General features: G+C 43.8%; 1 protein-coding gene across 4 annotated transcripts in view; it reads right to left on the bottom strand.

Moving 5' to 3' along the window:
• Window positions 1-27661, bottom strand: part of LOC141072935 (uncharacterized) — a 97606-nt gene that overhangs the window by 56177 nt on the left and 13768 nt on the right. For 3 of the 4 annotated variants that reach the window (XM_073560212.1, XM_073560209.1, XM_073560210.1), the window contains exons 2-3: window positions 8651-8863; window positions 989-1459 (exon numbers count right to left, since the gene is read on the bottom strand). In XM_073560212.1, the coding sequence (XP_073416313.1) occupies window positions 989-1459; window positions 8651-8656 (477 nt within the window). In that variant the 5' untranslated portion in view covers window positions 8657-8863. The remainder of the gene's footprint in view (window positions 1-988; window positions 1460-8650; window positions 8864-27661) is intronic. The other variant, XM_073560211.1, reaches the window with a different exon arrangement.

Raw genomic sequence — 27661 nt, forward strand, 5'->3', positions numbered from 1 at the left:
CTGTACCCAAATTTTTCCTCCAACAAAAAGGTGCTGCCGGTGGCACTTGCGTAGCAGCATCTATTGCGTGCCAATAGATGCTATGTGGCAACGACATTTTGCTGAAGTTAAAATTTTTTTCCAAAGCCGACACTATTATAGGAAGTATGTAAAATAGGAGGCAGGTCACTGAAGGAATCCTGCTGACAGATTTTCTTTAAGCATTAAGCCAAGAGAAGTCAAACATACAAAAGATTGGTGAGCGTGACATAGACTTTTTATTCTAGCGGTCACAGCGTCTATAGTTTCTAAAGGGGGCAGATATCATTTGAGTGTCAGCTATGCGTTCCACAACTAGTTCTTAAAACCCCTGACTCTCCATGTATCACCCATAAAAATCTTTTTTTATTTGTCCGGCGCTGTATGCTAATCTGTTCTGTCCGGTTCGAGGGGCGTTGCTTCTGTGCGCATTGAAATGTGACCTCGCGCGTGCGCAGTATGCTTTGCCCAACTGAGGGCAAAGCTGAAAATCAGTAGTGTGCATGGCCGCGAAATACTTCTGGGACATAAACAACTGCATTTGCTGGCGCGTGAGCACTACTGATTTTCGGCTTTGCCTTCAGTTGGGCAAAGCATACTGCGCACGTGCGAGGTCACATTTCATTGCACGTGCAAAATATGTACAGAATCTGTAATCTTCACAGCAAAGAATGTGTACAGCAAGCCGAGGAGGGTGGAGTGACGGAACAGACACAATGCCCATCAGGCCGGACCGAACAGATTAACATACAGTGCGGAACAAATACAAAAAAAGTTTTTATGGGTGATACATGGGGAGTCAGGGGGTTTCAGAACTAGTTATGGAACGCATAGCTGACACTCAAATGACATTTTTACCTAGTAGGCTAAAAAAGTGGTGACAGGTTCCCTTTAAGTCTTAATTTGAGAAACTGCTCCATACAATTGTATGACACCAAAACAAAAGAGAAGTAAAATAGATGCCACCTACCTGGGAGAAGTTTGCACATTCCCCAGCACTTTCTAGGCTGTCATCTGTGTTTTCTTCTTCTTGTCGCACATCGTATGCTTCTGGATAATGGTATACAGGTTGTGGCTGTGGTTGAATTTCTTGGTCTATAGTAAATTTCAGAAGATCAAAGTACCAGAGCCGGGGTATATACACTTCATCACCAGAGGCACCAGACTGTATCGATGACTCCACTTTCTTTAATTCTTTTTTGAACACTGTTCGCAAATTTGCAATCTTATGTTTAACAAGTTCTACAGTCGCTGAAGGACAAACTGACTTACAAAGACTTAGTAATTTTTCATAGGCTTCTGTCTTTTTCTGTCTGTTGGAATAATCGGAGGACTTCACTTTCCACAAGCATGGAAGAGACCGGTACATTTCAATGAATTCTATGAGAAAATCCGGGTTCATTAGGCATTCTGTCGACATTTTCTTCTGTGAATCAATCACCTACATTAAAAAAAAAAAAGAAATAATAATTTTACACATAAAGGTTTCTCGCCACTTTAAAAGACATGTCAGTTATTCAACAGTAATTTCCTAGCTTACATATAATTCCCAAAGTGACCTTGTTCTCCACAATAAAATTGTGGTCAGGACAAAAGTCTCTGATAGCAGTAGCCTCACTGTAAGTCACCAAGGACTACTATGTAAGTCACCAAAAGATACGACTAAGAACATACAAGTGTGTTCAAGACGCATCAGAAAAGCATTTCCTCACGGTTTCCATATGTTGAATTTTATTGCCTTTTTGTTTAAAAAGATTTTTTTTTAAATATTTTTTATCCACGTGCAAGTGCCGAACTTGTATACTTCTTCTCACCAAACACTATATAACTAAACACAATGCATCTATGCAAGAGACAGAAAGTATAACTACCGTATATCTGGTGCAATAGACAGGATCTGTAAGATTTGTCTCCTGACTAGTGTTGAGCATTCCGATACCGCAAGTATCGGGTATCGGCCGATACTTGCTGTATCGGAATTCCGATACCGACTTCCGATATTTTTTCAATATCGGAATTCGGCATCGGAATCGGAAGTTCAAAGTTGATTGACAGACTGACGTCATCATGATGCGCGGTGTGTGCGCATCATGATGCGCCGTCATTTCGGGCCTTCCGGGGGTCTCTGCCGGCCTGCCGGGGGGGCTGTGCCGGCCTGCCCGGGGTCTGTACCGGCCTGCCGGGGGGCTGTGCCGGCCTGCCGGTGGTCTGTGCACCCTGTGGGGGTCTGTGCCGGCCTGCCGGGGGTCTGTGCCGGCCTGCCGGGGGGCTGTGCAGGCTCCGGGGGGGCTGTGCCGGCCTGCCGGGGGGCTGTGCCGGCCTGCCGGGGGGCTGTGCCGGCCTGCCGGGGGGCTGTGCAGGCTCCGGGGGGCTGTGCCGGCCTGCCGGGGGGCTGTGCCGGCCTGCCGGTGGTCTGTGCAGGCATCGTCCGATGGGACTACAAGTCCCATCGGGCGATGCCTGCTACCATGACAGTGATTGACACATTAGCCAATGATGGGACAGTAGTAGTCCCATCATCCGGCTAATGTGTTAAATGTTAAAAAAAAAAAAAAAAATACTACATACATACTACATGCATGCTACATACATACTACATGCTACATACATACTACATATATACTACATGCATGCTACATACATACTGCATGCTACATACATACTACATACATACTGCATGCTACATACATACTACATATATACTACATATATACTACATGCATGCTACATACTGCATGCTACATGCATGCTACATACATACTACATACATACCACATATATACTACATACATACAATACATTCATACAATACATACATAGACATACAGTACATATAACATAGAGTAACATACTTACCAATACTTGTCACATTGTTCCCCGAAGCCATTGTCGTCTACGGAATAAATATTAACATAACAAACCACAAAAATACTCACCCACGATCCGAAGCAGTCCACGAGTGTGTCCCACGACGATCTTGGGTAGAGAACGGCAGCATCAGATGATGCTGCCGTTCTCTACGGGCTGCAGGAATCCAATGACGGAAGGTAGGTATCCTTCCGCACTGTATTCCTCCGCCACTTAAAAAAAAAAAAGTCCCTAGTCTCACTTTATGCCATTGCTGCGTGGGAAATTCCCACACAGCAATGGCATAAAGTGAGACTAGGGACTTTTTTTTTTTTTTAAGTGGCGGAGGAATACAGTGCGGAAGGATACCTACCTTCCGTCATTGGATTCCTGCAGCCCGTAGAGAACGGCAGCATCATCTGATGCTGCAGTTCTCTACCCAAGATCGTCGTGGGACACACTCGTGGACTGCTTCGGATCGTGGGTGAGTATTTTTGTGGTTTGTTATGTTAATATTTATTCCGTAGACGACAATGGCTTCGGGGAACAATGTGACAAGTATTGGTAAGTATGTTACTCTATGTTATATGTACTGTATGTCTATGTATGTATTGTATGAATGTATTGTATGTATGTAGTATATATGTGGTATGTATGTAGTATGTATGTAGCATGCATGTAGCATGCAGTATGTATGTAGCATGCATGTAGTATGTATGTAGTATGTATGTAGCATGCATGTAGTATATATGTAGTATGTATGTAGCATGTAGCATGCATGTAGTATGTATGTGGTATGTATGTAGCATGTAGTATGTATGTAGCATGCATGTAGTATATATGTGGTATGTATGTAGTATGTATGTAGTATGTATGTAGCATGCATGTAGCATGCAGTATGTATGTAGCATGCATGTAGTATATATGTAGTATGTATGTAGCATGCATGTAGTATATATGTAGTATGTATGTAGCATGTAGCATGCATGTAGTATGTATGTGGTATGTATGTAGCATGTAGTATGTATGTAGCATGCATGTAGTATATATGTGGTATGTATGTAGCATGTAGTATGTATGTAGCATGCATGTAGTATATATGTAGTATGTATGTAGCATGTAGTATGTATGTAGCATGCATGTAGTATGTATGTAGTATGTAGCATGTAGTATGTATGTAGCATGCATGTAGTATATATGTAGTATGTATGTAGCATGTAGTATGTATGTAGCATGCATGTAGTATGTATGTAGTATGTAGCATGTAGTATGTATGTAGCATGCATGTAGTATATATGTAGTATGTATGTAGTATGTATGTTGCATGTAGTATTTATGTAGTATGAATGTAGCATGTATGTAGTATGTAGTATGAATGTAGCATGTATGTAGTATGCATGTTGTATGTATGTAGCATGTAATTTTTTTTTTTTTTTTTTTACATTTAACACATTAGCCGGATGATGGGACTACTACTGTCCCATCATTGGCTAATGTGTCAATCACTGTCATGGTAGCAGGCATCGCCCGATGGGACTTGTAGTCCCATCGGACGATGCCTGCACAGACCCCCGAAGCCTGCACAGCCCCCCGGCAGGCCGGCACAGCCCCCCGGAGCCTGCACAGCCCCCCGGCAGGCCGGCACAGCCCCCCGGCAGGCCGGCACAGCCCACCGGCAGGCCGGCACAGCCCACCGGAGCCTGCACAGCCCCCCGGCAGGCCGGCACAGACCACCGGAGCCTGCACAGACCCCCTGGCAGGCCGGCACAGCCCCCCGAAAGGCCCGTACAGACCCCAGAGAGGCTGTACAAGGGCAGGAAAGGGTTTTTCTTATTCCGATACCGGAAGTCCCATAGACTTGAATGGGACTTCCGGTATCGGAATCGGCGATACCGATACTTTTTTTAAAGATCGGCCGATACCATCCGATACGATACTTTGAAGTATCGGACGGTATCGCTCAACTCTACTCCTGACCAAACACAGCAGACTAGCTACACTGTATAAGGTCTCATTCACGTGTTTGTGTTTAACCCCTTTACCACCTAAGGCTGTTTGCACGTTAATGACCGGGCCAATTTTTACAATTCTGACCAGTGTCAATTTATGAGGTTATAACTCTGGAACGCTTCAACGGATCCCACTGATTCTGATGTTTTTTCGTGACATATTGTACTTCAGGATGGTTGTAAAATTTGTTCGATATGGGCTTGCGTTTATTTGTGAAAAAAATATAAATTTAGCAAAAATTGTGAAAATGTTGCAATTTTCAAACACTTTTTTTATGCCTTTAAATCAGAGTTATATCAAACAAAATAATTAAGAAATAACATTTCCCACATGTCTCCTTTACATCAGATAATTTTTTAAATATAATGTTGTTTTGTTAGGAAGTTATAAGGTTTAAAAGTTGACCAACGATTTATCATTTTTACAACAACATTTACAAAACCATTTTTTTAGGGCCTACATCACATTTGACGTGACTTTGAGGGGCCTATATGACACAAAATACCCAAAAGTGACACCAGTCTAAAAACTGAACCCCTCAAGGTACTCAGAAAAAAAAAAAAAAAAAAAAAAAAAATCACATTCAAGAAGTTTATTAACCCTTCAGGTGCTTCATAGGAATTTTTGGAATGTGGCAGTTAAAAATGAACATTTAACTTTTTGTCACAAAAATTTTACTTTAGACAATTTTTTTTATTTTCGTAAGGGTAACAGGAAAAAATGGACCACAAAATTTGTTGCGCAGTTTCTCCTGAGCATACCGATACCCCAAATGCGGGGGAAAACCACTGTTTGCGCACACTGCAGGGCTCGGAAGGGAAGGAGAGCCATTTGACTTTTTGAATGTAAAATTTGGTGGAATAATTTGCGGACGCCATGTTGCGTTTAGAGGAGCCCCTGATGTTCCTAAACAGTGGAACCCATCCCACACAAGTGACACCATTTTAGAAACTAGACCCCTCAGGGAACTGATCTAGATGTCGGGGGAGGAACTTGAACCCCAAGGTGTTTCACAAAAGTTTACAATATTAAGCTGTGATCTTATTGGTTTGAGCATGCCATGACACAATGGCAGAGCCCCTGAGGTGCCAGAACAGCAGAACCCCCAGATATGACATTTTCACACTGGAAAATGGGTAAAAAAAATGGCACCAAAATGTGTCTCACAATTTCTGCTGAATGTAGAATTTCCCCATATGTGGTTGTACAGTACTGCTTAGCCATAAGGCGAGACTCAGGAGTGAAGGAGCGCTATTTGCAAATAGCAATACGTTCCTCATGAGTCTCGCCGTATGGTTAAGCAGTACTGTTATACAAGAGGCATCACCGAGCGCAGAATTTTCTATAATAGTTGGCGGACTCCATATAAAGAGCAACCAAGTGCAAGAAAAGCAGAATCCCCCCTCAAGTGACCCCATTTTGAAAATTACACCCCTTTCGGAATTTATCTACAGTTGTAGTGACGATTTTAACCCCAAGGGTGTTTGCTAGAAACATCCAGCAATGGATGTTGCTGAGTGAAAATTTCAAACTGGCATTGTAGTTCCCATACAATGTGCCCAGCTCATGCACCTGTAAATTAGGGGGGCTCTCATCGCTACAGAAACAACTGTCAAACATGTGGATGCTAAATGTAATTTAGACACATTGTGGGGCGCAGAAAGGAAGGGCTCATTTGAATTTAGGAGCACAGAGTTTGTTGAATTTCTTTTGGGTGCAAGGGCAATTTTGCTTTTCCAGAGACTTTGTACTTTTTGTAGACTGAGATGAAGCTTTTATTGGGAACATTTTACATAACATTTTGGATCTAATTTTTCTGGCGTTTTATGCTATGCACTTACTTTGGGATTTCCATATAAATTTGAGAGATGCAATTCAGATGAAACCCCCGAGGGATCCACTCACTATAAGGCAGCAGTGTTACTTTGGACTCCATCTGGTCTCTGTTCAGCAGTGTCCTTTTTTTTTTTTATTTTTAGAGGTGAACAATACTGTGGCCAACGGCACTATTATGCACTCCCAATAAAAGACGGACACCGCCGGATCACAGGTCAGACAGCGCCCAGTGCCGCCCTCTGCCTCATTATAGGGAATCTTCTGCCGGGGATTCCATCTGAATCACGTATTTCAGATATTTACATGGAAACCCCGATGTAAGCGCTCAGCGTAGAGCGCATGGTAAATGTGAGCCGAGCCTTACTGCGATTTGTTCATTCTGCCTTCCAAACAGCAAGTGAAGAATTGCTTTTATTTATTTTTTTACACCATTCCTTATTTGGTATAAGTGATTATACCACTTTATTCTTCAGTTTGGTGCGATTACAGCGATACCAGATTTATATAATATTTTTGGCTGCTGTTACACACATAAAAACGCTTTCTTTTTTTCAAAAACTAATTTGTGGGCCGCCATATTTTGAGCACTATAATTTTTCATATTTCGGCTGACAGAGTCAAGTGACGACTTATTTTCAGGAACTTATTTTTTTTTTATGCTGTTCCGCATATGGCAAAATTGATAAGGCAGCTTTATTTTTAAGAGTCAGTACGAATACAATGATATATATATATTTTTTTTATTTTGTAAAAGTGCCAAAACATAAAACTATTTTTATAGAAAACAAATTATTTTTGCATTGCTTTATTCTGAGTGCTATAACTTTTTTATTTTTTGGCTGATGGAGCTGTATACAACAACAGGCAGCACAAGCCATGAAGTAAATACAGCTGAGTAATGAAGAGATCTATAAATTAAAAAACAAAAACAATATTTTATTGGAACACACAAAAAATATCACTAAAAAGCAAAAATGCCTAATAGAGGACTCTGAAATAGTCAATAATATAAAGAGCTCAAAATGTGAGAAAATATACTTGTAAATGGGGTATGATAAAAAAATGACAGTACAATAACCCCCCATGCCGTGGTTTAGTGGGAAATCTGGAATCTACCACATGCTCTCACAAAATAATATAACTGTGTATACGGGCTGAAGGACAGAAGTAACAACCAATACATAAATCTCTAATGAGATAAGTATAGAAAAATACTAAATGATGTTATGTCAGAATCCACTATACACCTTTGCTACATTCTATACCTATATTCTCAGAGATGGAAACAGCAATGGAGCGAGGTGCCAGAATACATTATGGAAAGAGTTGTATAAACCAAATCAAATTCTTAAAAGTGCCGAGGATGAAACCAAATGTACCTGTTTGCGGACGTTTCCCCAGATCCAACATCAGAGAGCATGACCCCACAGTGCTTTCACCGGCGGTAACGATCTTACCGACGATCAGAGCCACCAGTATTTCTCGCGCTGTCACACAGTTGACAGAGTGGGAAACACCCAAAAAGTCCGTAAAAACATAAGCAAAAACTCAGCAAATCCGCAAACATTTTTAGACCTGCATTTTTTGCTGTGTATTTGACAGACTCAATTGAAGTCAATGGGTGAAAAACACAGCAATAATGCACAAAGAAGTGACATGCTGCGAATTTAAAAGCAGCACAAATCCTGGAATGAAAAAACTGATCATGTGAACAGCATTCAGGATTCTCATTCACATTGCGGAGATGTGTGCTGGAAAGATGGAAACTAACAGAAGTTCACATTATCTGAGAAAACCTAGCTAACATCAGAAACAACATCTCCTTTATCACTTTCACGTCTTCTGTTTTCACCCCATTTAGTGATCTTATATCATTATTATTCACAATTTATATTCTATTCTTACTCCATCTTTATCATTCTTCACATTAACTACTCACCTCCATATTTTCCTAGTTACTCATATTACTCTTTGGTGTGCCTTTTACCTATAATTGACCAGATGTATTTCATGCGTGCGCTCTTCCCTCTCTGATACTGGAGTGACGATCACAGCTCCTGGCGGATCGGACAGTGCACGTAACAAAAAATGGCATCATTTCATGTCGTTATCTCCGCTTGCATGCATCCTCCAGGTTCCTGGGTGCAGTCATCTGGAAGGACATCACGATGAATTTGAAACACGTGACCATTGGTAATTACACCTTTATATGTATGTACACTACCATTCAAAAGTTTGAGAGTCACCCAAACAATTTTATGTTTTCCACGAAAACTCATACTTTTATTAATCAAATTAGTTACCAAATGAATTTAAAATCTAGTCCAGACATTGACAAGGTTCGAAAAAAAAAGATTTTTATTTGAAATAATAATTTTCTCCTTCAAACTTGGCTTTCGTCAAAGAATACTTCCTTTGCAGCAATTACAGCATTGCAGACCTTTGGCATTCTAGCAGTTAATTTGCTGAGGTAATCTGGAGAAATTTCACCCCAAGCTTCCAGAAGCCCCTCCCACAAGTTGGTTTGGCTTGATGGGCACTTTTTGCGTACCATACGGTCAAGCTGCTCCCACAACAGCTCAATGGGGTTGAGAGCTGGTGACTGCACTGGCCACTCCATTACAGATAGAATACCAGCTGCCTGCTTCTTCCCTAAATAGTTTTTGCATAATTTGGAGGTGTGCTTTGGGCCATTGTCCTGTTGTAGGATGAAATTGGCTCCAATCAAGCACAGTCCACAGGGTATGGCATGGCATTGCAAAATGGAGTGATAGCCTTCCTTATTTAAAATCCCTTTTACCTTGTACAAATATCCCACTTTACCAGCACCAAAGCAACCCCAGACCATCACATTACCTCCACCATGCTTGACAGATGGCATCAGGCACTCTTCCAGTATCTTTTTAATTGTTCTGCGTCTCACAAATGTTCTTCTGTGTGATCGAAACTCCATAAAATTTGGATTCTTCTGTCCATAACACTTTTTTCCAATCTTCCTCTGTCCAATGTCTGTGTTCTTTAGCCCATATTAATCTTTTCTTTTATTAGCCAGTTTCAGATATGGCTTTTTCTTTGCCACTCTGCCCTGGAGGCCAGCATCCCGGAGTCGCCTCTTCACTGTAGAAGTTTTCACTGGCATTTTGCGTGTACTATTTAATGAAGCTGCCAGTTGAGGACCTGTGAGGTGTCAATTTTTCAAACTACATACTCTAATACTTGTCTTGTTGCTCAGTTGTGCAGTGGGGCCTCCCACTTCTCTTTCTACTCTGGTTAGAGCCTGTTTGTGCTCTCCTCTGAAGGGAGTAGTACACACCGTTGTAGGAAATCTTCAGTTTCTTGGCAATTTCTTGCATGGAATAGCCTTCATTTCTAAGAACAAGAATAGACTGTCGCGTTTCACATGAAAGTTCTTTTTTTCTGGCCAATTTGAGATTTTAATGTAACCAACAAATGTAATGCTCCAGATTCTCAACTAGCTCAAAGGAAGGTCAGGTTTATAGCGTCTTTAATCAGCCAAACTGTTTTCAGCTGTGCTAACATACTTGCACAAGGGTTTTCAAGGGTATTCTAACCATTTATTAGCTTTCGTACACAGTTAGCAAACACAAAGTACCATAAGAACACTGGAGTGATGGTTGTTGGAAATGGGCGTCTATACACCTATTAAGATATTGCATTACAAACCAGACATTTGTAGCTAGAATAGTCATTTACCACTTTAACAACGTATAGGTTGTATTTCTGAATCATTTAATGTTAGCTTCATTGGAAAAATCTGAGCTTTTCTTTCAAAAATAAGGAAATTTCTAAGTGACCCTAAACTTTTGAACGGTAGTGTATGTATGTATGTATGTATGCGTGAGTGCATGTGTGCATACACACACATATTATATATATATGTACACGCGTGGTCAAAATTGTTGGTACCCCTTGTTTAATGACAGAAAAACCCACAATGGTCACAGAAATAACTTGAATCTGAGAAAAGTAATAAATAAAAAAATCTATGAAAATGAACCAATGCAAAGTCAGACATTGCTTTTCAACCATGCTTCCACAGAATTTAAAGGGAATCGGTCACCTTTTTTTTCGGCTTGCAGCTGCCAGCATAGACATCGGGGACTTATCTACAGCATTCTGTAATGCTGTAGATAAGCCTCCGATGTAACCTGAAAGATAAGAAAAACACGTTATATTATACTCAGCGGGGTGGGCGTTGCGGTCCGGTACGACGCCTCCCTTCTTCATGCGATGACGTCCTCTTCTCCCGTCCTGTAATGGCTGCGGCGGAAGCGCACTGCTTTGCCCTGTTGAGGGCAGAGCAGAATTCTGCAGTGTGCAGGCCTTCTCCAGACGCCTGCGCACTACAGGACTCTGCTCTCAACAGGGCAAAGCAGTGCGCTTGCGCCACAGCCATTACAGGACGGGAGAAGAGGACGTCATCGCATGAAGGGAGGAGTCGGACCGGACCGCAACGCCCACCGGACCGCCCACCCCAGTGAGTATAATATAACGTGTTTTTCTCATCTTTCAGGTTACATCGGAGGCTTATCTACAGAATTACAGAATGCTGTAGATAAGCCCCCGATGTCTATGCAGGCAGCTGCAAGACGAAAAAAAGGGTGGCAGATTCCCTTTTAAAAAAAAAAAAAAAAAAAAAAATGAAATAGTCCTGGACAGAAATGATGGTACCCTTAACTTAATATTTTGTTGCACAACCTTTTGAGGCAATCACTGTAACTGTCAATGAGATTTTATTATTACTTTTGTCAAATTCAAGTTATTTCTGTCATTAAACAAGGGGTACCAACAATTTTGACCACGTGTGGTCGCTTATAAGACGCATCTAATCATAAGACGCACCCCCAAATTTGGTGAAGAAAAAGAGAAAAAAAATTTCTTATGTTAAATGGAGGTGTCTTATAATGCCAGTGTCCGTCTTTCATATCATATATATGTCCCTCATCCTGGTATCTATATAACCCCCATCCTGGCACATTGCCCCCTTGTGCTGGCATATAGCCCCCCCATCCCATCCTGGATATAGCCCCCCAGTCACTATATGCCCCCCCGCTGGCACTCACATGGCCCCCACCTCTCTATATGCCCCCTTGCTGGCATGCACAGGGCCGCCCCCCTCTCTCTATATGCCCCCTGCTGGCATGCACGCTGCCCTCCGTTCCTATATTCCCCCTTGCTGGCATTCACATGGCCCCCCGTCCCTATATTCCCCCTTGCTGGCATTCACATGGCCCCCCGTCCCTATATTCCCCCTGCTGGCATGCACACGGCCCCCCCGTCCCTATATTCCTCCCTGCTGGCATGCACATGGGCTCCCCCGTCCCTATATTCCCCACTAACGGCATGCACACGGGCCCCCCGTCCCTATATTCCCCCCTGCTGGCATGCACACGGCCCCCCCGTCCCTATATTCCCCCCTGCTGGCATGCACACAGGCCCCCCGTACCCTATATTCCCCCCTGCTGGCATGCGCACGGGCCCCCCCGTCCCTATATTTCCCACCTGCTGGCATGCACACGGATCCCCCGTCCCTATATTCCCCCCATCCCTATATTCCCCCCTGCTGGCAAGCACACGGGCCCCCCCGTCCCTATATTCCCACCTGCTGGCATGGACACGGATCCCCCATTCCTATATTCCCCCCTGCTGGCATGCACACGGGCCCCCGTCGCTATATCGCCCCCGCTGGTATGCAAACGGCCCCCCCATCCCTATATTCCCCCTGGCTGGCAAGCACATGGTAAAATAACAAACACTTAACTCACCTTCCGATGATGGCTCCGTGCTCTCAGCTCCCCAGTGGCTCTTCCTGTGTCTGTGCTGACATCCTTCTCCTGCGAGGGCGCACGGCAGCAGCTGCTCATTCATGCAGTTTATTGTAGCTTCAGGACCTTCCGTCACGTGACCAATAGGACCTGCGGTCATGTGACTCACAGTGCACACTGGGAGTCACATGACCGCAGGTCCTATTGGTCACATCATGGAAGGTCCTGAAGCTACGATGGACTGCCTGAATGAGCAGCTGCTGCTGCGTACCCTCGCAGGAGGAGGGTGTCGGCATAGACACAGGAAGAGCCACGGGGGAGCTGGAAGCAGAAGCTATCAGAAGCTGTGAATATAGTGACGGGGCTTTTTGAGAATTGATGGAAATATAGAGGGATTCCACGTTACTGGTAGTACAAAAGGCTCTGGAAAAGCGAAATAGCTTCTCGTCCACTAAAAAAAAAAAAATTCAGCAAATTCTGCACTCCCAAATCGTCCCGCTCCCTTCTGAGCCCCAGTGTGTCTAAACTACATTTAGCATTCACGTTTGGCACTTCTATAGTGATGAGAGCCTGCCTAAATTACGGGTGCATGTCTCCAGGAGCATTTGCTGGGTATTACAACGTACTGAGCACTACAACAGCAGTTTGCAATTTTCACTCAGCGACATCCACTGCTGCTTGTTTTGGGAAACCACCATGGAGTCAAAATAGTCAACACACCTGTAGATAAATTCCCAAAATGGGGTCACTTGAGGAGGATTCTGCTTTCCTAGCACTTGGGGACTCTGTATATGGAGTCCACAAACTATTCTAGGAAAAACTGCACTCCAAGAAGCAAATAGTGCTCGGTCCCTCCAGAGTCTCGCCGATTGGTTAAGCAGTAATGTACAGACACACATGGGTTATTCGTACATTCAGCAGAAATTGTGGAACAAATTTTGATGCCATTTTAACTAATTTCCCAGTGTGAAAATGTAAAATATGGAGCTAAAACAAAATTTTGGTGAAAAAAAAATTACTTTTTCTACACTGCCCAATGGTATAAAATTCTGACATACATCTGGCTTGTCATTATGATCATTGAGAGGTGTAGTTTGTAAAATGGGGTCACTTATGGGGGGGTCTGCTGTTCTGACACCTCAGGAGTTCTGGCAATGTCACATGGCACCCTCAATCCAGTCCAGCAAAATGTGAACTCCAATATGGCACTTCTTCCCTTTTGAGCTTTGCAGTGTGCCTCAAAAGTAGCTTTCGACCATCAGTGATCTCAGGAGAAATTGCACAAGTTTTGGGGTCAATTTTCTCCTGTTACCCTCGCGAAAATAAGAAAAATTGGGGTCCAAAGTAAAATTTGTGTGAAAAAAAGGTGATTTTTCATTTACTCGCACATTCCATTAATTCTTTTGAAGCACCTGAAGGGTTAATAAACATCTTGAATGTGGTTTTAAGCATCTGGAGGGGTGCGGTTTTTAGTATGGTGTCACTTTGGGGTATTTTCTGTCATATAGACCCCTCAAAATCACTTTAAATACGATGTTTTGTTAATTTTGCTGCAAATGAGAAATCGCTTGTCAACTTTTAACCTATTCCTAACAATGAAAAAAATTATGCTTCAAAAAATTGTGCTGATGTAAAGTACACAAGTGGGAAAATGTTATCTATCAACTGTTTCGTGTGCATAATTCTCTAAGCATAAAAATTAAGTTTGAAAATTGCGTAATTTTCTCCAAATTTCCAATATTTTCACAAATAAACGCAAGTCATATAGAAAAAAATGTTTCCACTATCACAAATAACAATATGGGACTGTAGGACACGTGTATGAGCTTGAGCCCAAGAGACCGCCAGGATGCACGCAGTCAGAGATCCTAGGACAGACATCAAATTCCTAAAGGTTGGGGACCTCGGGTCCCTGAACCTGGAGATCTTCTAGACGAGGTTGAGCTGACGATCCCTTGGTAAGGAGGAAGTTCTCTTCTCTGAATCCAAAAGAACTCCTAGGAATTTTCAGCCGATGGATGGATGGTGCGATAAGGAAGTCGTCTAGATATGGGATTATGCAAACTCCCTGGCGTCAGATGAAGATTACTGCCTCCGCCATGATCTTGGTAAACACCCTCGGTGCTGATGAGATGCCGAAGGGCAGGACATTGCACTGAAATGGCTGACCAGATGTCCGTTAGGAACTGCGAATCTGAGGAACTTCCTGTGGTCAGGATGGATCTGCACATGATAATATGCATCCCTCAGATCTATTGTAGCCATCATCCAGTTCTGTCCAATTAGCGGGATTGCTGACCTCATTGATTCCATTTTGAATCGAAATCTGATCACCTGGTTCATGAATTTCAGATTTATGATAACCCTTTGTTTCCCCGAGGGTTTTGCTATCAAAAACAGACGATAATAGTGGCCTTTGGTTATCTCCAGTTGTGGCAGTCGAGAAATCACCTCTGATTGAAGTAGACCCTGCAGATCTGATAGCAGGGATTCATGGAGATGTGGAGATTGCAGGAAGATAATTCTCAGGCAATGAGGAGGAGGACTCTCGAATTCTAACCTCAGACCGTCCCGTATGGTACAGAGAACCCATTGGTTTGTGGAGATGGATTGCCACTGGGCGAGGAAATGTGAGAGTCGACCCCTGATCGGAGGGCAGTCATTGTTTGTTCCGGGGTTTGTTGGGGGTGGGGAACAAGAATGTCTTTGCCCTTGCCACCCGTGGGATAACTCCAACACCCTGTTTTGCCCTTCCTCTCGAACTCCCTCTGGGAGGACAGGTCACAAGGGGGACGAAAAAAAACGTTTCCTAGAATTTTTCTGCTCGGGAAGTGATTTCTTTTTATCCGTAGCTTTGCCTAGGATATCGTCAACGGCTGGGCTGAACACATAGTGACCCTGAAAGGGAATAGTGCAGAGTTTAGATTTGGAGGTAAAGTCACTCACCCATGACTTCCGCCACAGTGCTCTCCTAGATGAATTGGAAAAGACTGCGGATATTGCCGCCACCCGGACGGACTCAGCCGAGGCATCAGCCAAAAACCCCGCTGCAATTTGGAGGAGCGGAAGAGAATCAAGTATCTCCTCTCTAGAAGTACCCCGAGTCAGGTGATCTTCCAAGGTGCGGAGCCATAGAAATAGAGATCTGGGGACGGCCTCGATCTTCCGGTCCATCGCATCTTTGAGCTGGGAAGAATCCTCAAAGGGAAGGGCCATCTTTTTGGCTACCCTAGACACCTGCACATCTACTTTAGGAATCTCCCATTTGGTAAACTACCACCGAAGGAACACTAAGATCTTTTTCAGGGAAGCCCAATTCGTGTATGTGATGTACAATGTCTGCAAGATATGTTTTCTGTTGCAATGTGCTAACAAATCCTCCATTTTGTGGGAAGCTGCCTGCCAGTGTCTCAGTTACATTGCACACTGCAGCAGCTTCCCTTCCCCCGAGTGCCATAAACCAATTTCCTGTCACCCCATTTGGCTTCTCAGCCTCAGCTGAAAGAGGGAAAAAAAGTGCGGGAAAGGAAAAAGGTCTTTGTTTGAAATAAAGGTTAGAAGTAACCCTTTAAGAGCCTGCCCTGCGAAAACTGTACCAAGTAGAGATATGGAAATCATATTTTTGTAACCTGAGCGGTCCCAGCTTCGATACCGCGTATCTTTCGAAGTTCTACCCTGTCCAGAACATGAGATAGGATTTGCGCCCAAATGGACGGTCATATCGCATAGATGTTTGATGTTTTCTTGATAGGCTCATTACGCTGGGAAACATGATACCACTGATGAGTCCATACCAGCTTCTCCCATAAAGTTATAGCTAATCTAAGTTTTGTAGCCAAAACATAACTTGGATAAGAGAGGTGGGATCAACCCAGAATGCACCTCTCCGTGATGTCACATAGGAAAGTCTATAAGGCATTCCCTGGGCAAACCAGCTCAGAAGAGCTCGAATCCTCGTGCTGAACAGAACCCAGATGAGTGGAGACGTGCAGCTCCGCCTCCACCCCCCTTAAAGCCACATGGGATGCCTAACAACAATTGACTAAATGTGAGTGTACCTTCTTCTTTCATCCACTTTGCTTTATACTTGTCTAATGTACATATTTTATGTCTCAATTTTATAGCAACTTTTATCTGTAAGCACTGTCCTCTTTCGGAAAATAAATGAAATAATTATTTAGATCTGTCTCCATGCTCTAAGAATCGAACTATACGCCTTTGCTAGATAATCGCTACTAATTCAAGGGGTTTGCCACGGACCCTCTTAATTTAACACTGTGAATTAAGTAACCGTGACTGGTGGCAGCGCGTTGTGTACGGCTATTGCGGCTTGCTGGCAGTTTAGAAGGGTCTTATATTGCTGAATGAGGGGCTGCGGCCACAGCATTGAAAATTCCCTTACTGCAGAAGCCTGATTGCCGGTTCACAACAGACAGCCCGTCCGGCGACTAATTATCCTAGGTGCAGTTCCCTGACTGACCTGAGGGTAAGGGGGGCGCCGGAGAGCTGCGAGTTCCAAAGTGGAACTGAGAAAGTGAGATATACATAAATCCCCGCAGTACTTGGAAGATTGATAGCAGTGGCGGGGCATCCAAATTAAACCCCCCCTGCGGCAAATTGTAGAGCGAGAGTAGCTTGCTGGATATTTTGGTTACATGGTGCCAGTGGTGGGATAACTAAGATAAGCCCCAACTGTGCCTGTGATAGCCGTGTGCCGGCAGTGTGTCTCGTCCCTCCGTCCGCTGATACACCCGTGTCAGTGGTGGGACTGTGACATAGTGATGACACAGGGTCCGCTGTCCGTCGCGTTTTGGTGGCAGCGGGACCCCCGTTAGTCGCCTCGTAAGTGGACGAACGGCCGTGGGCTGTTCGTCACAGTGTAGGATAAGGTTTTGCACATTTCCGTGTACGGGAAACCCTGATCTTTAGGTTTTAGCCCCCCCCAAACACTTCATCCTTTACAGTGTCACTTCCTCTTCTCGGCCCCCATGGTGCCTCTCACCATGCTAATTCGTTCTTCCATATCTTCGGAAGAAAAGTAATACTTTTTGTTACCGGACTTGGGGGTGGAAGTGGAACCCTCATTCTCCAAAATGTCCTCCGAACCCGAGGTATGGATTTCGCCCGAGTTGGATTCCACAGGTGCCATCTTCCTTTTCTTAGGAGGAAGGGGTTGTGGCAATGGGGCCTGGGAAAAGGTAGCCATGGAGGATTGATCCTCCTGTTTAATGAGGGTTTTGATGCTATCCAAGAGAGAGGGCTGTTCAGTACGTAACACCTCATCCATGCAGGGCTGGCAAAGCTTTTTATTGTATGGGAAGCCTGGAAGTGCATATCCTACACTTGCGGCCGGGTGACATCCTTCTTAAGGGCAGGGACCTTTTCTCCCTAACAAGAGAGAGAAGGTATACTAAGTAAACTGTAGGTTATGACATCTGGATAGCAAGGGACCATCACCCACTACTTACGGCAGGAGGGTGAACGCTGGGCTCTGCAGACGCAGGTAGGGAGGGTTTGTCGCCATCCATGGTCAGTCTGTCCAGTCACAGGGGAACATAGACAATGTGTCTTACCTGGAGGCTCCCTCGACCAGGACTTAAATAAACCGAGGTCCCAGCTGATATTCCCCCTCCCCCAGGTCCAACAGGGGAACTTCTAGGTACGCCCCAAGTCTGTCGCTTGATCCCGGAGAGCGCCAGCATCTGCCGGCCGCGCGTGCGTTCCAGCATGGAACTCACAGGAGGTAAACCGGAAGTTTGGCCCGACCCAAGCCGTACATCACCGGCCCACTTTACCCCCCCCATCCCGAGGGAGCGCAGGAGGGGTGGGAGAGTTACCAAGTTGCATGATTCGTGGAGACGGGAGAAGCCCATGGAGGAGAGCAGAGCCCTGACCTCAGCTGCCTGGCATGATTGGGGAGTCGCAGGGTGCTCCAGATCGGAACCTCTTCATGCCCCAAAGGGGAAGGAAAAACACTGGTGGTTGCAGGAAAGGGAGGGGTATTTAACCTCTTTTGTGTTTCCTGTCTCCCATTAGGGTGGGGGATATCCTCCGATACTGCTGTCGTGGAAGGTGACTGGAGAAACTACCTTTAAGGCACAGTGCAAAGGTAAAAAGTGCCATATTGGAGTTCACATTTTGCTGAAATGGTTTGAGGGTGCCATGTCGCACTGGCAGAGCCCCTGAGGTGTCAGAACAACAGAAACCCCCTATAAGTTATGTCATTTTACAAACTACACTCCCTAAATGAATTCATCTAGGAGTGCAGTGATCGTATTAACACCATATGTGCCTCACAGAAATGTATACCTTTGGGAATTGAAGAATAATTACACTTTTACCGAAAAAATGTTGTTTTATAAGGGCTAAAGAGGAAAAAAAATGGACCTCTATTTGTTGTACAATTTCTCTTAAGTGCTCCATTACCTTACATTTAATTGGGAACTATTTTTGAGGCACAGTGCAAAACCTAGAAGGTAAAGAGGGCCATATTATAGTGCAGATTTTACTGTTATGGTGTGTGCACACGCTGCGGATTGTGCTGTGTAAATCCGCAGGTAAAACCGCAGGTCAAAAGACCTGCGGTTTATCTGCAGATTTTCTGTGGTTTAGCCTGCAGGTTTCCCCTGTGGTTTGACACCTGCCATGGAGCAGGTGCCAAACCGCAGTGGAATCCGCACAAAGAATTGACATGCTGCGGATTTGAAACCGCGTGGAAAATTCCGCACCGTGTGCACTGCGGCTTTCATTTTCCACTGACTTATACGGTACTGTATACCGCAGCAGAAACTGCTGCGAATCCGCAGGACCAAATCCACTGCGGATCAGCAGCAGAATCCGCAGCGTGTGCACACACTCTTATGGTTTGCAGGTGTCATGACCCACTGGGAAAGAGGACTTTGAGAGGCCTACATATTGGAAACTCTCCAAAATTTTAAAAATAACACTCTTCAAATACTAAACGGTGGACGGGAATTTTTTTTTTTTTTTTAAACTCTTCAGTTGCTACACAGGAATTAATGCAAAGTGAAATGAACAAAAAAAAACAAAATTTAATTTTACCTCTAAAATCAAAGCCTCAAATTTCTCACTGTTGCAAGCGGTAACACCAAAAAGTGGACCTCACACATTACTTGAGTTTGGGGACAACATTTCTCTCTCATCTGACATGTACTGTATATCATGTCAGAGGATAGAGAATTTATTTTAGTATTATTTTTTTGCTTGATCGCCATTATTCACTGTTACATTTACACTGAGTAAAAACAAAGCACAGTGGCCATGAGAGGTCTATAAATCCCACCCACTTTGCTAGAACTGCAAAACGTTGCGTTTTTGAAACAGTGAAAATACACAGCATCAAGAGCTCATCAGAAACTCATTGTAGTACATGCAACTTTTTTTTCATATTTTTGGGGGATGCAGAATGTACCAATGTAGCAATTTTTGGAATTATATTTCATGAGTTTAAATTTTTTTATGTATTGGATAAAAATTGTGAAAGTTGTGAAGTTTGGGTCATTATATAAGCTACCGTAGGTCTACAGTTTCTTTTCATTATAGCATATTTGTTTTTTTTTTTTTACTTTTTTTTATACTCCCCCCCCCCCCCCCACACAATATTCGATTCGCTAGGGATTTGAACTTACTGTACTTTGCGGATTATAAGACGCACCCCAAATTTTGAGGAGAAAAGTGGGGAAAAAGAACTTTTTAATAAAATGGTGGTGCATCTTATTATCCATGCGTCTTACTGCTTACCGGGGGGAGTGGCTGCAGTAAAATCCGTCTTGTGATTATTGTTTAATCTTTATTTGCAGTTTTCAGTTAATTAGATTCTTGTGCTTTGGGGCGGCGTGTGTGTGGTTTATGTGGTGCTCTGATTGTATGCATCACTATGGACTTATGATAGGTAACTGATCCTTCAGTGACCTGCCTCCTGTTTTACATACAGTGGGGTTACAAAAAAAAAAATTCAACTTCATCAAAATTTCATCAGCGGCGCCTGTGCTGTAGTATGATACATACCTAATGCACATATATGCATTTATGGTATATTGCTATAGTATCGTGAGGTAAAATAAAAAAATATATATCGTCAACAAGATGACGCCGGAGCCTGAGCAGTAGCTACTAGTTGCCAAATTTATTTTTTTCTCCAGCAAAATGGCATCGGCCATTTTGATGAAGTTGAATTTTTTTTTTGTAACCCCACAATAGTATATGCAGTATGTAAAATAGGGGACAGAACACTGAGGGATCAGTGATCTATCATAAGCCCATACAGATAAATATGTAAGCAGAGCACCACATAAAGCCTCGCCCACAGGCAGCCCCAGAGCAAGAGAATATCATTAACTGAAAACTACAAATAAAGATTAAACAACAATAAATGGAAGACTAGTGCGCTTTATGCATCCTTTAATGAAGATATTGAATTCTTAAAGGAAAGCACATATCTTGAATTGGGAGAAAGTTCTTAATCATTTTGAGACAGATACAGTAGTTGGGTCAAAGCATTTAAGATCACTTATTCCTCTACTTCTTGTGCTCTTCTAGATGAAGTGTATTTTAAATTATTATCTAGGTGGTACTTCACACCAGTAAAAGTGCAAAGTATTTACAACGCAATCAAGGTTTTGCTGGAGGGAATGTGGCCATCATGGCCATTTACATCACATTTTTTGGGAGTGTCCTGTAATAAGATCTCTATGGATTGAAATGTCTGAGCTCATTTCAAGAATCACCAAACTTAATGTTAATCTTACAAAGCACCTTGCACTGTTATGTCTTGGTGTTCAAGATATTCCTTTCCAATTTAGACATATAATTATTCATATTTTATTGGTCACTAAATTACTGATTGCTTCAAAGTGGAAACAGAAGGATATTCCCAAAATTTCAGATGTTATAGAGAGTTTCTACTCAGTTTTTGAATTCTTGCTTGCTTTGAGAGAACAAATATAAAACGTATACCAAGAGATGGCACCTCTGGAATAACGTTTTTTTCCTCCCTCCCCTTGATGTACAGTATGTATATATACACATGTATGTATTGATTATCCTGTTCTAGGTTAAGACAAGCAAAGTTTCATCATCCTCGACAAACTCAACTATTAAAGGACTTCATCGGACTCTAACTTCAATATACTCGTTAGGCTAGGTTCACATTTGCGTAGGGCAGGGCTGCGTAGTTCTTCTAAGCCCTGCCTACTGCCACACCTCTTCCATTCAGCTCCTCCTACGTCTGCATGTGTCCTATGTACCTATCTTTAACTTTGGGTACGCAGGCCATGCGAATGTATGCGGATGCCTCCGCATGCGCCATTTTGATGCTGCGCCGGCCGCAACAAAATGCAACAGGCTGCATTCAGCGCATCAAAACGACGCATGCGGAGGCATCCGCATGGCCTGTGTACCCAATGTTAAAGATAGATACGTAGGACGCATGCAGACATAGGCGGAGCTGAATGGAAGAGGTGCAGCAGTGGGCGAGGCTTAACGGAGGAACTACGCAGCCCTTCGCAGCTCTGCCCAACGCAAATGTGAACCTAGCCGTAGACATATGATCCCTAATGATACATGCAGTATTTGATTTTGTTTGAAATTAAATTGGTTATAGAGTGCAAGTATACCAGTTGGACTTTTAATAGTTTCCCCATCTCCCTTGTAGTTCCCAGTTCTTCCCCTTCCTAATCCTCTCCTCCTTCCTTACCCCACCTTCTTCCCTACCGTCTATTAGTATTAATTATATTGTTTTGTATTATTTTGCATTGTATTATAAAAATTTCAATAAAAATTCAGTTAAGGAAAAAAAAAAAAAAAAACAACAACCACAACTCAGGTACAATTTCAATCCGTATAACGGCACCATCCTTATGTGTTTGTAGTTTACGGAGCACAATCCTGCCGATTGTGGTTCACTTTAAGGACATGTATTTGTTGGGCGCACTGTTGGAGATTTTGCATTGGGGCTCACAAGCTTCAAGTTACGCCACTGGTTACAAACATTAAACAAACCACTAAGGCCATGTGCACACGATGCAGATATCCAGCGGATCTGCAGCGGATTTTACGGCGCAGAAACGTTGCATATCCGCATTGTGATGTACAGTAGCATGTTAGAAAAAAAAACCGCTGTGCAGACGCTGCAGATTTTTCCGCACGGTTTTCTTGTGGTTCAAAATATGCAGCATGTCACTTCTTTTGTGCGGTTTTCCACCTGCTCCATTCTCCAAATCCGCAGGGGAAAACCGCACAAAAACCGCAAGAAAACCGAAAAAAAACCAGGAAGAAATCCGCAGGAAAAATATAGGTCATTTGACCTGCGGATTTCTTCAATTCTGCGTGGAAAAATCCGCAGGGCAAAAAAGTACGTGTGCTCATAGCTCATTATTTATCTCTCCACCCAGTTCTCTTCTTTTCACGGTCATGTGCTCCTCTCCAGCCTCTTCACTATAGGCCAGGACTAATGGTTGCTTCCAGTCTTCGGAGGTCACTGCGTATTGTAAGGTCTTTACATCAAAACGTATGCAGCAACCTCTAAGGGTATGTGCACACGTTGCGGATTGCTGTGCGGATTTTTCCACGCAGAATCAGCAACATCCGCAAGTAAAATGACCTGTGTTTTACCTGCGGATTTAGTGCAATTTCCTGCGGATTTCGCATGCGTTTTTACACCTACGGATTCCTATAATGGAAGAGGTGTAAAAACGATGCATATTCCACACAAAGAATTGACATGTTGCGGAAAATAATCAGCAGCAAATCTGAATGAAATTTTCCACAGCATGTGCACAGCGGATTTGATTTTCCATAGGTTTACATAGTACTGTACACCGCATGGAAAACTGTTGCGAATCCCCAGGGCCAAACCCGCAACGTGTGCACATACCCCAAGTACTGGATGCAGGTGGAAGTACTGGCCCATAGTTAGCCGGAAATGTGGCGCATGGATGGAGAAAGAAAAGGACAGAAGAGCATGGTGCGCAATGAGGCAAGGTTTTTTTTTGTTTCAACATTTGCCAGCCCTGTAAGGGTATGTTCCCACAGTCAGTAAACGCTGCGGGTTGGAGGCTCCGTACCTCCGCAGAGGCCAGATGTTACAGCATAGTGGATGGGATTTCATGAAATCCCATCTCCACTATGCATCCTGAGACGCCTCTGGCTTCCCTAACCTGTTAAGTCAGACATGCGGCGCGTCTTTCCAGACCGCAGCATGTCAATAAGCGGAGACGCGCCGTCTCCGCTGCATAAATTACCCATTCACTATCATTAGATGCTGTAAAACTGCATTAGTCACATGCGTATTAAGTGTGGGAATGCAGCTTACTACGCATGTGTACTAATTTAAATAAGATCTTACCTTGATGATTCAGCCGGAAGTTCGCAGTGCACATAACCGCCGGGGAACGAGCTATCTCAGGTCATCAGCAGTCATCAGCTTCAAGCTCTGCTGTGTCTGTATGTCAGGCTCGATGGTGGCATAATGCCACCGTTCAGTCAAAGACATCCAGATGTAACAGAGCTGGACTTGTCATGGGACAGGATGTATATCCTCTCTGCGGACAGGTATGGTATACTGTTGCTTTTTTATGTATTTTCTCTTCCAGGAGATCTAGGGCTTCGGTTGAACAGGCGATGCAGTAGGTGTGGTTTAATCAAAATCTATTAAAGGAGTCAGTGTCATTATTTTAATTAAAGGACTTTATGCTGGCTGTGCCTTTACTTACCATGTAACTATAGGATTAGTAATGGATAGGTGTCTTCTCCATTACTAAACCGTGTGCTTGATGTCACCGTACAATACAAAGGTGACATCAACCCCACAAATATTACCCCACTTGCATCCACTGCAGGGCAAGTAGGAATAGCCAGGTCAAGTGCCACAATTGGCGCATCTTTGAATGCGGGCTGCTATTTTTAGGCTGGTGAAGGCCAAAATCCATGGGCCTTGCCAGCCTGAGAATACCAGGTAGCAGCAGTCTGCTTTTTCCTTGGCTGGTTAACAAAAATAGAGCCCACGCTTTGTTTTTGGAGGGGATCCCACTATTTTCTCCAACCATTCAAGGTAAGCAGACTGCTGCGGCATGGTATTATCAGGTTGGTAAGGTTCATGGATATTGGAGCCTTACCAGCCTGAAATAACCAGCCAGAGTAAAGCAGACTACTGGGACTGGTAACTATAGGGGGACCCCATGCTTTTTTTTTTTTCTTATTATTAAAAAGGAGGGGACCCATCTCTGTGCTTTCCCCCACTTCCTGTGTCGTGTACTTCTGGCTGTGTCTCAAGATTCATAATTATTTAAATTAGTACGCATGCATAGTAAGCTGCATTCCCGCACATAATACACATGTGACTAGGATGATAATGCGGTTTTACCGCATCTAACGGTAGTGAATGGGTAATTTACGCAGCTACATAAATTGACATGCTGCGGTCTGGAAAGAAGCGCCCCATGTCTGTCTCTGCAGGTGAGCCGCGGGCATCGGTGCATGCAGTGGAGATATTATTTCTTGAAATTCCACCCACTATGCTGTAACAGCTGGACGCTGCAGGTTGGACACTGCAGTTGTACGCAGCAGGGCTGTGGAGTCGGTATAAAATGGACCGACTCCTAAAATATATAATAAATTGGGTACAGTAGTTCAATGCAGATTGTGCTGAATATTTTTTCATAGGAATTTGAGAAAGTTATTAAAAATGTCCTATAAATGGCTGTTCTATTCCTGATATAAGGCTACATTCACACAAAGCGTTTTTGCTGCGTTTTTTGAGGATACATTTTTCAGCTGCAAAAACAGATCAGCATTTTAAAAAAACAATATCACCTGAAAGGTTTTTGAGCTCATACATAATGTTTTCAATAGCAAAAGCAGATTAGAAAAACGCCGCACAAACTGACATGCTCATTCTTTGCGAGGATCCGTTTTTGAGCCCAAAAACGGATCCTCACAAAACGATGTGTCTGAATGTCATATCTTGAAACCCATTGACTTTGCTGGGATGCCCAGAGTCAATGCATTTTACTGCAAAAAACGGCCAGCGAAGGGCAGCTGCCCCCCCTAGAAGCAGGGGCATGCACCTATCAAAACTCACTTGTATGCTGCAGTGCTCCCGTCCTGCACCGGCTCCAGACTGCAGGGGGAAATCTCCCCTCCTCTGTCATGTTGTCTGCTGTTTTCACCAGAGAGAGGAGGGGTGCCTGCCCTGCACAGTGAGACTGAGTTCACACGTGGCGTTTTTTTCGCGTTTCCGCGGCGGTTTTAACCGCGCGATTTTGCTGCGAAAAATAAGCATCCCATGCATTCCTATGGGATTCCGCAATGCTGTGCTAATACTGCGGTTTTTACCGCGGCGGAATCGCTTCGCGGTAAAAACCGCAGCATGCTCATTAATTTTGCGGAATCGCGGCGATCCCGCACCCATAGGAATGCATTGTTCCGCTTACTTCCCGCATGTGGCTGTGAACACCATGCGGAAAGTAAGCAGAACATTAGCTGATGGTACCCACGGTCCGGAGGAGAGGAGACTGTCCTCCGGGCTTTGGGTACCATATCCCTGTAAAAAATAGAATTTAAAATAAAAAAATATTGTTATTCTCACCTTCCGGCGTCCCGCGCAGCCTTCCCGCTTCTCTCCACGCTCTCGTTCCCAGTAATCCTTTGCGAAAATGCCCGCGATGACGTCCGTTCTCGCGGTCATTCGCGCGACATCATCGCGAATTACCGCGATCCTGCGAGAACGGACGTCATGGCGGGCATTTTAGCAAAGGATTACTGGGAACGCTGCGCAGACGTCGGAAGGTAAGAATAACACCATTTTTAATTTTTTGCTGCATAGGCGGCCTCAGTAGTAAAAAGTTGGTCACACTCGTCAAAGACTATGTTTGACGAGTGTGACCAATCTGTCAATCAGTTCTCCAAGCGATGCTACAGATCGCTTGGAAAACGTTAGCATTTTGCAAGCTAAATACGCTTGCAAAATGCAATTTTTTTCCGCGGGAAAATCGCGGGAATTTAAAATGCGATTTTCCCGCGGAATGGAATTCCGGAATTCTCGCGGTAATTTCCGCGAGAGTTCCGGTACGTGTGAACTTAGCCTGAAAGTACTACTGCTTATCTCTGTCAAAGGAAGGTAACTAATGCTAATATTGTAGGCGATTATTATGTGCTCTCTGTAAAAGAAAGATCTTAAAAAGACTCTCAAAAGACGCTTCATGTTTCTTAAAATGGATGCCTGCACAAGTCACAGAGTGAATTATTTATCCATCAATGTTCGATATGTTTGTGACAACAAAGAAATTGTTACCAAGACACTGGCAGTAAAAGATACTAAAGCTCATCACAGCAGCCAGTTTCTCCAGGCCTAAAGCTGGAGTCACACATAGCGACTTACCAGCGATCCCGACAACAATATCAACGTGTCAGGATCGCTGGTAAGTCGTTTTGTGATCGCTGGTGAGCTGTCACACAGACAGCTTCACCAGCGATCAGCACAGCGACGCCCAGCACGAGGCGTCGCTGTATTAGTTAGTTACCAGCGCGCTGATGCAGGGAGCTGGTAACTAACGTACACATCGGGTATCCAAGGGACGTGCGTCCCTTAGCTACCCGATGTGTACGTTAGTTACCAGCTCCCTGCATCAGCACGCTGGTAACTAACGTACACATCGGGTATCTAAGGGACGCGCTGGTCTCCCGCCTGTCACACGCAGCGATGCGTGCTGGCCAGCGGGAGATCAGCGACGAAAGAAATGTCCAGAGGTATCTTGCAGCGATCAGCGATACCGGTAGGGGGGCCGGTCGCTGATCGCTGTCTCACACACAGCGATCTCGCTGGTGAGATCGCTGTTGTGTCACAAAATTTGTGACTCAGCAGTGATCTCGCTAGCGAGATCGCTATGTGTGACGGGGCCCTTAGTGGAAAAAGTTATGCAAGATTACGAACTCAAAAAAGAACAGGTTCTTGCTATTGTAATGGACAAAGCTTCAAACATGATAAGTACAATTAAACTGATGAATGAGAGTAATGAACAACAGCTAGAAGAAAATTTAGGATTCAGTATGTTTGAGATGGAAGGCCACAGTGCTGTTCATGTAACTGAGAAACAAACAGATATTACAACAGAAGAACAGCAAAATTATACTTTAGAAATAGATGA

Source organism: Dendrobates tinctorius, unplaced genomic scaffold (genome assembly GCF_039654945.1).
Source record: "Dendrobates tinctorius isolate UK_male_01 unplaced genomic scaffold, ASM3965494v1 ptg000293l, whole genome shotgun sequence".
Classification (NCBI taxonomy): Eukaryota; Metazoa; Chordata; class Amphibia; order Anura; family Dendrobatidae; genus Dendrobates; species Dendrobates tinctorius.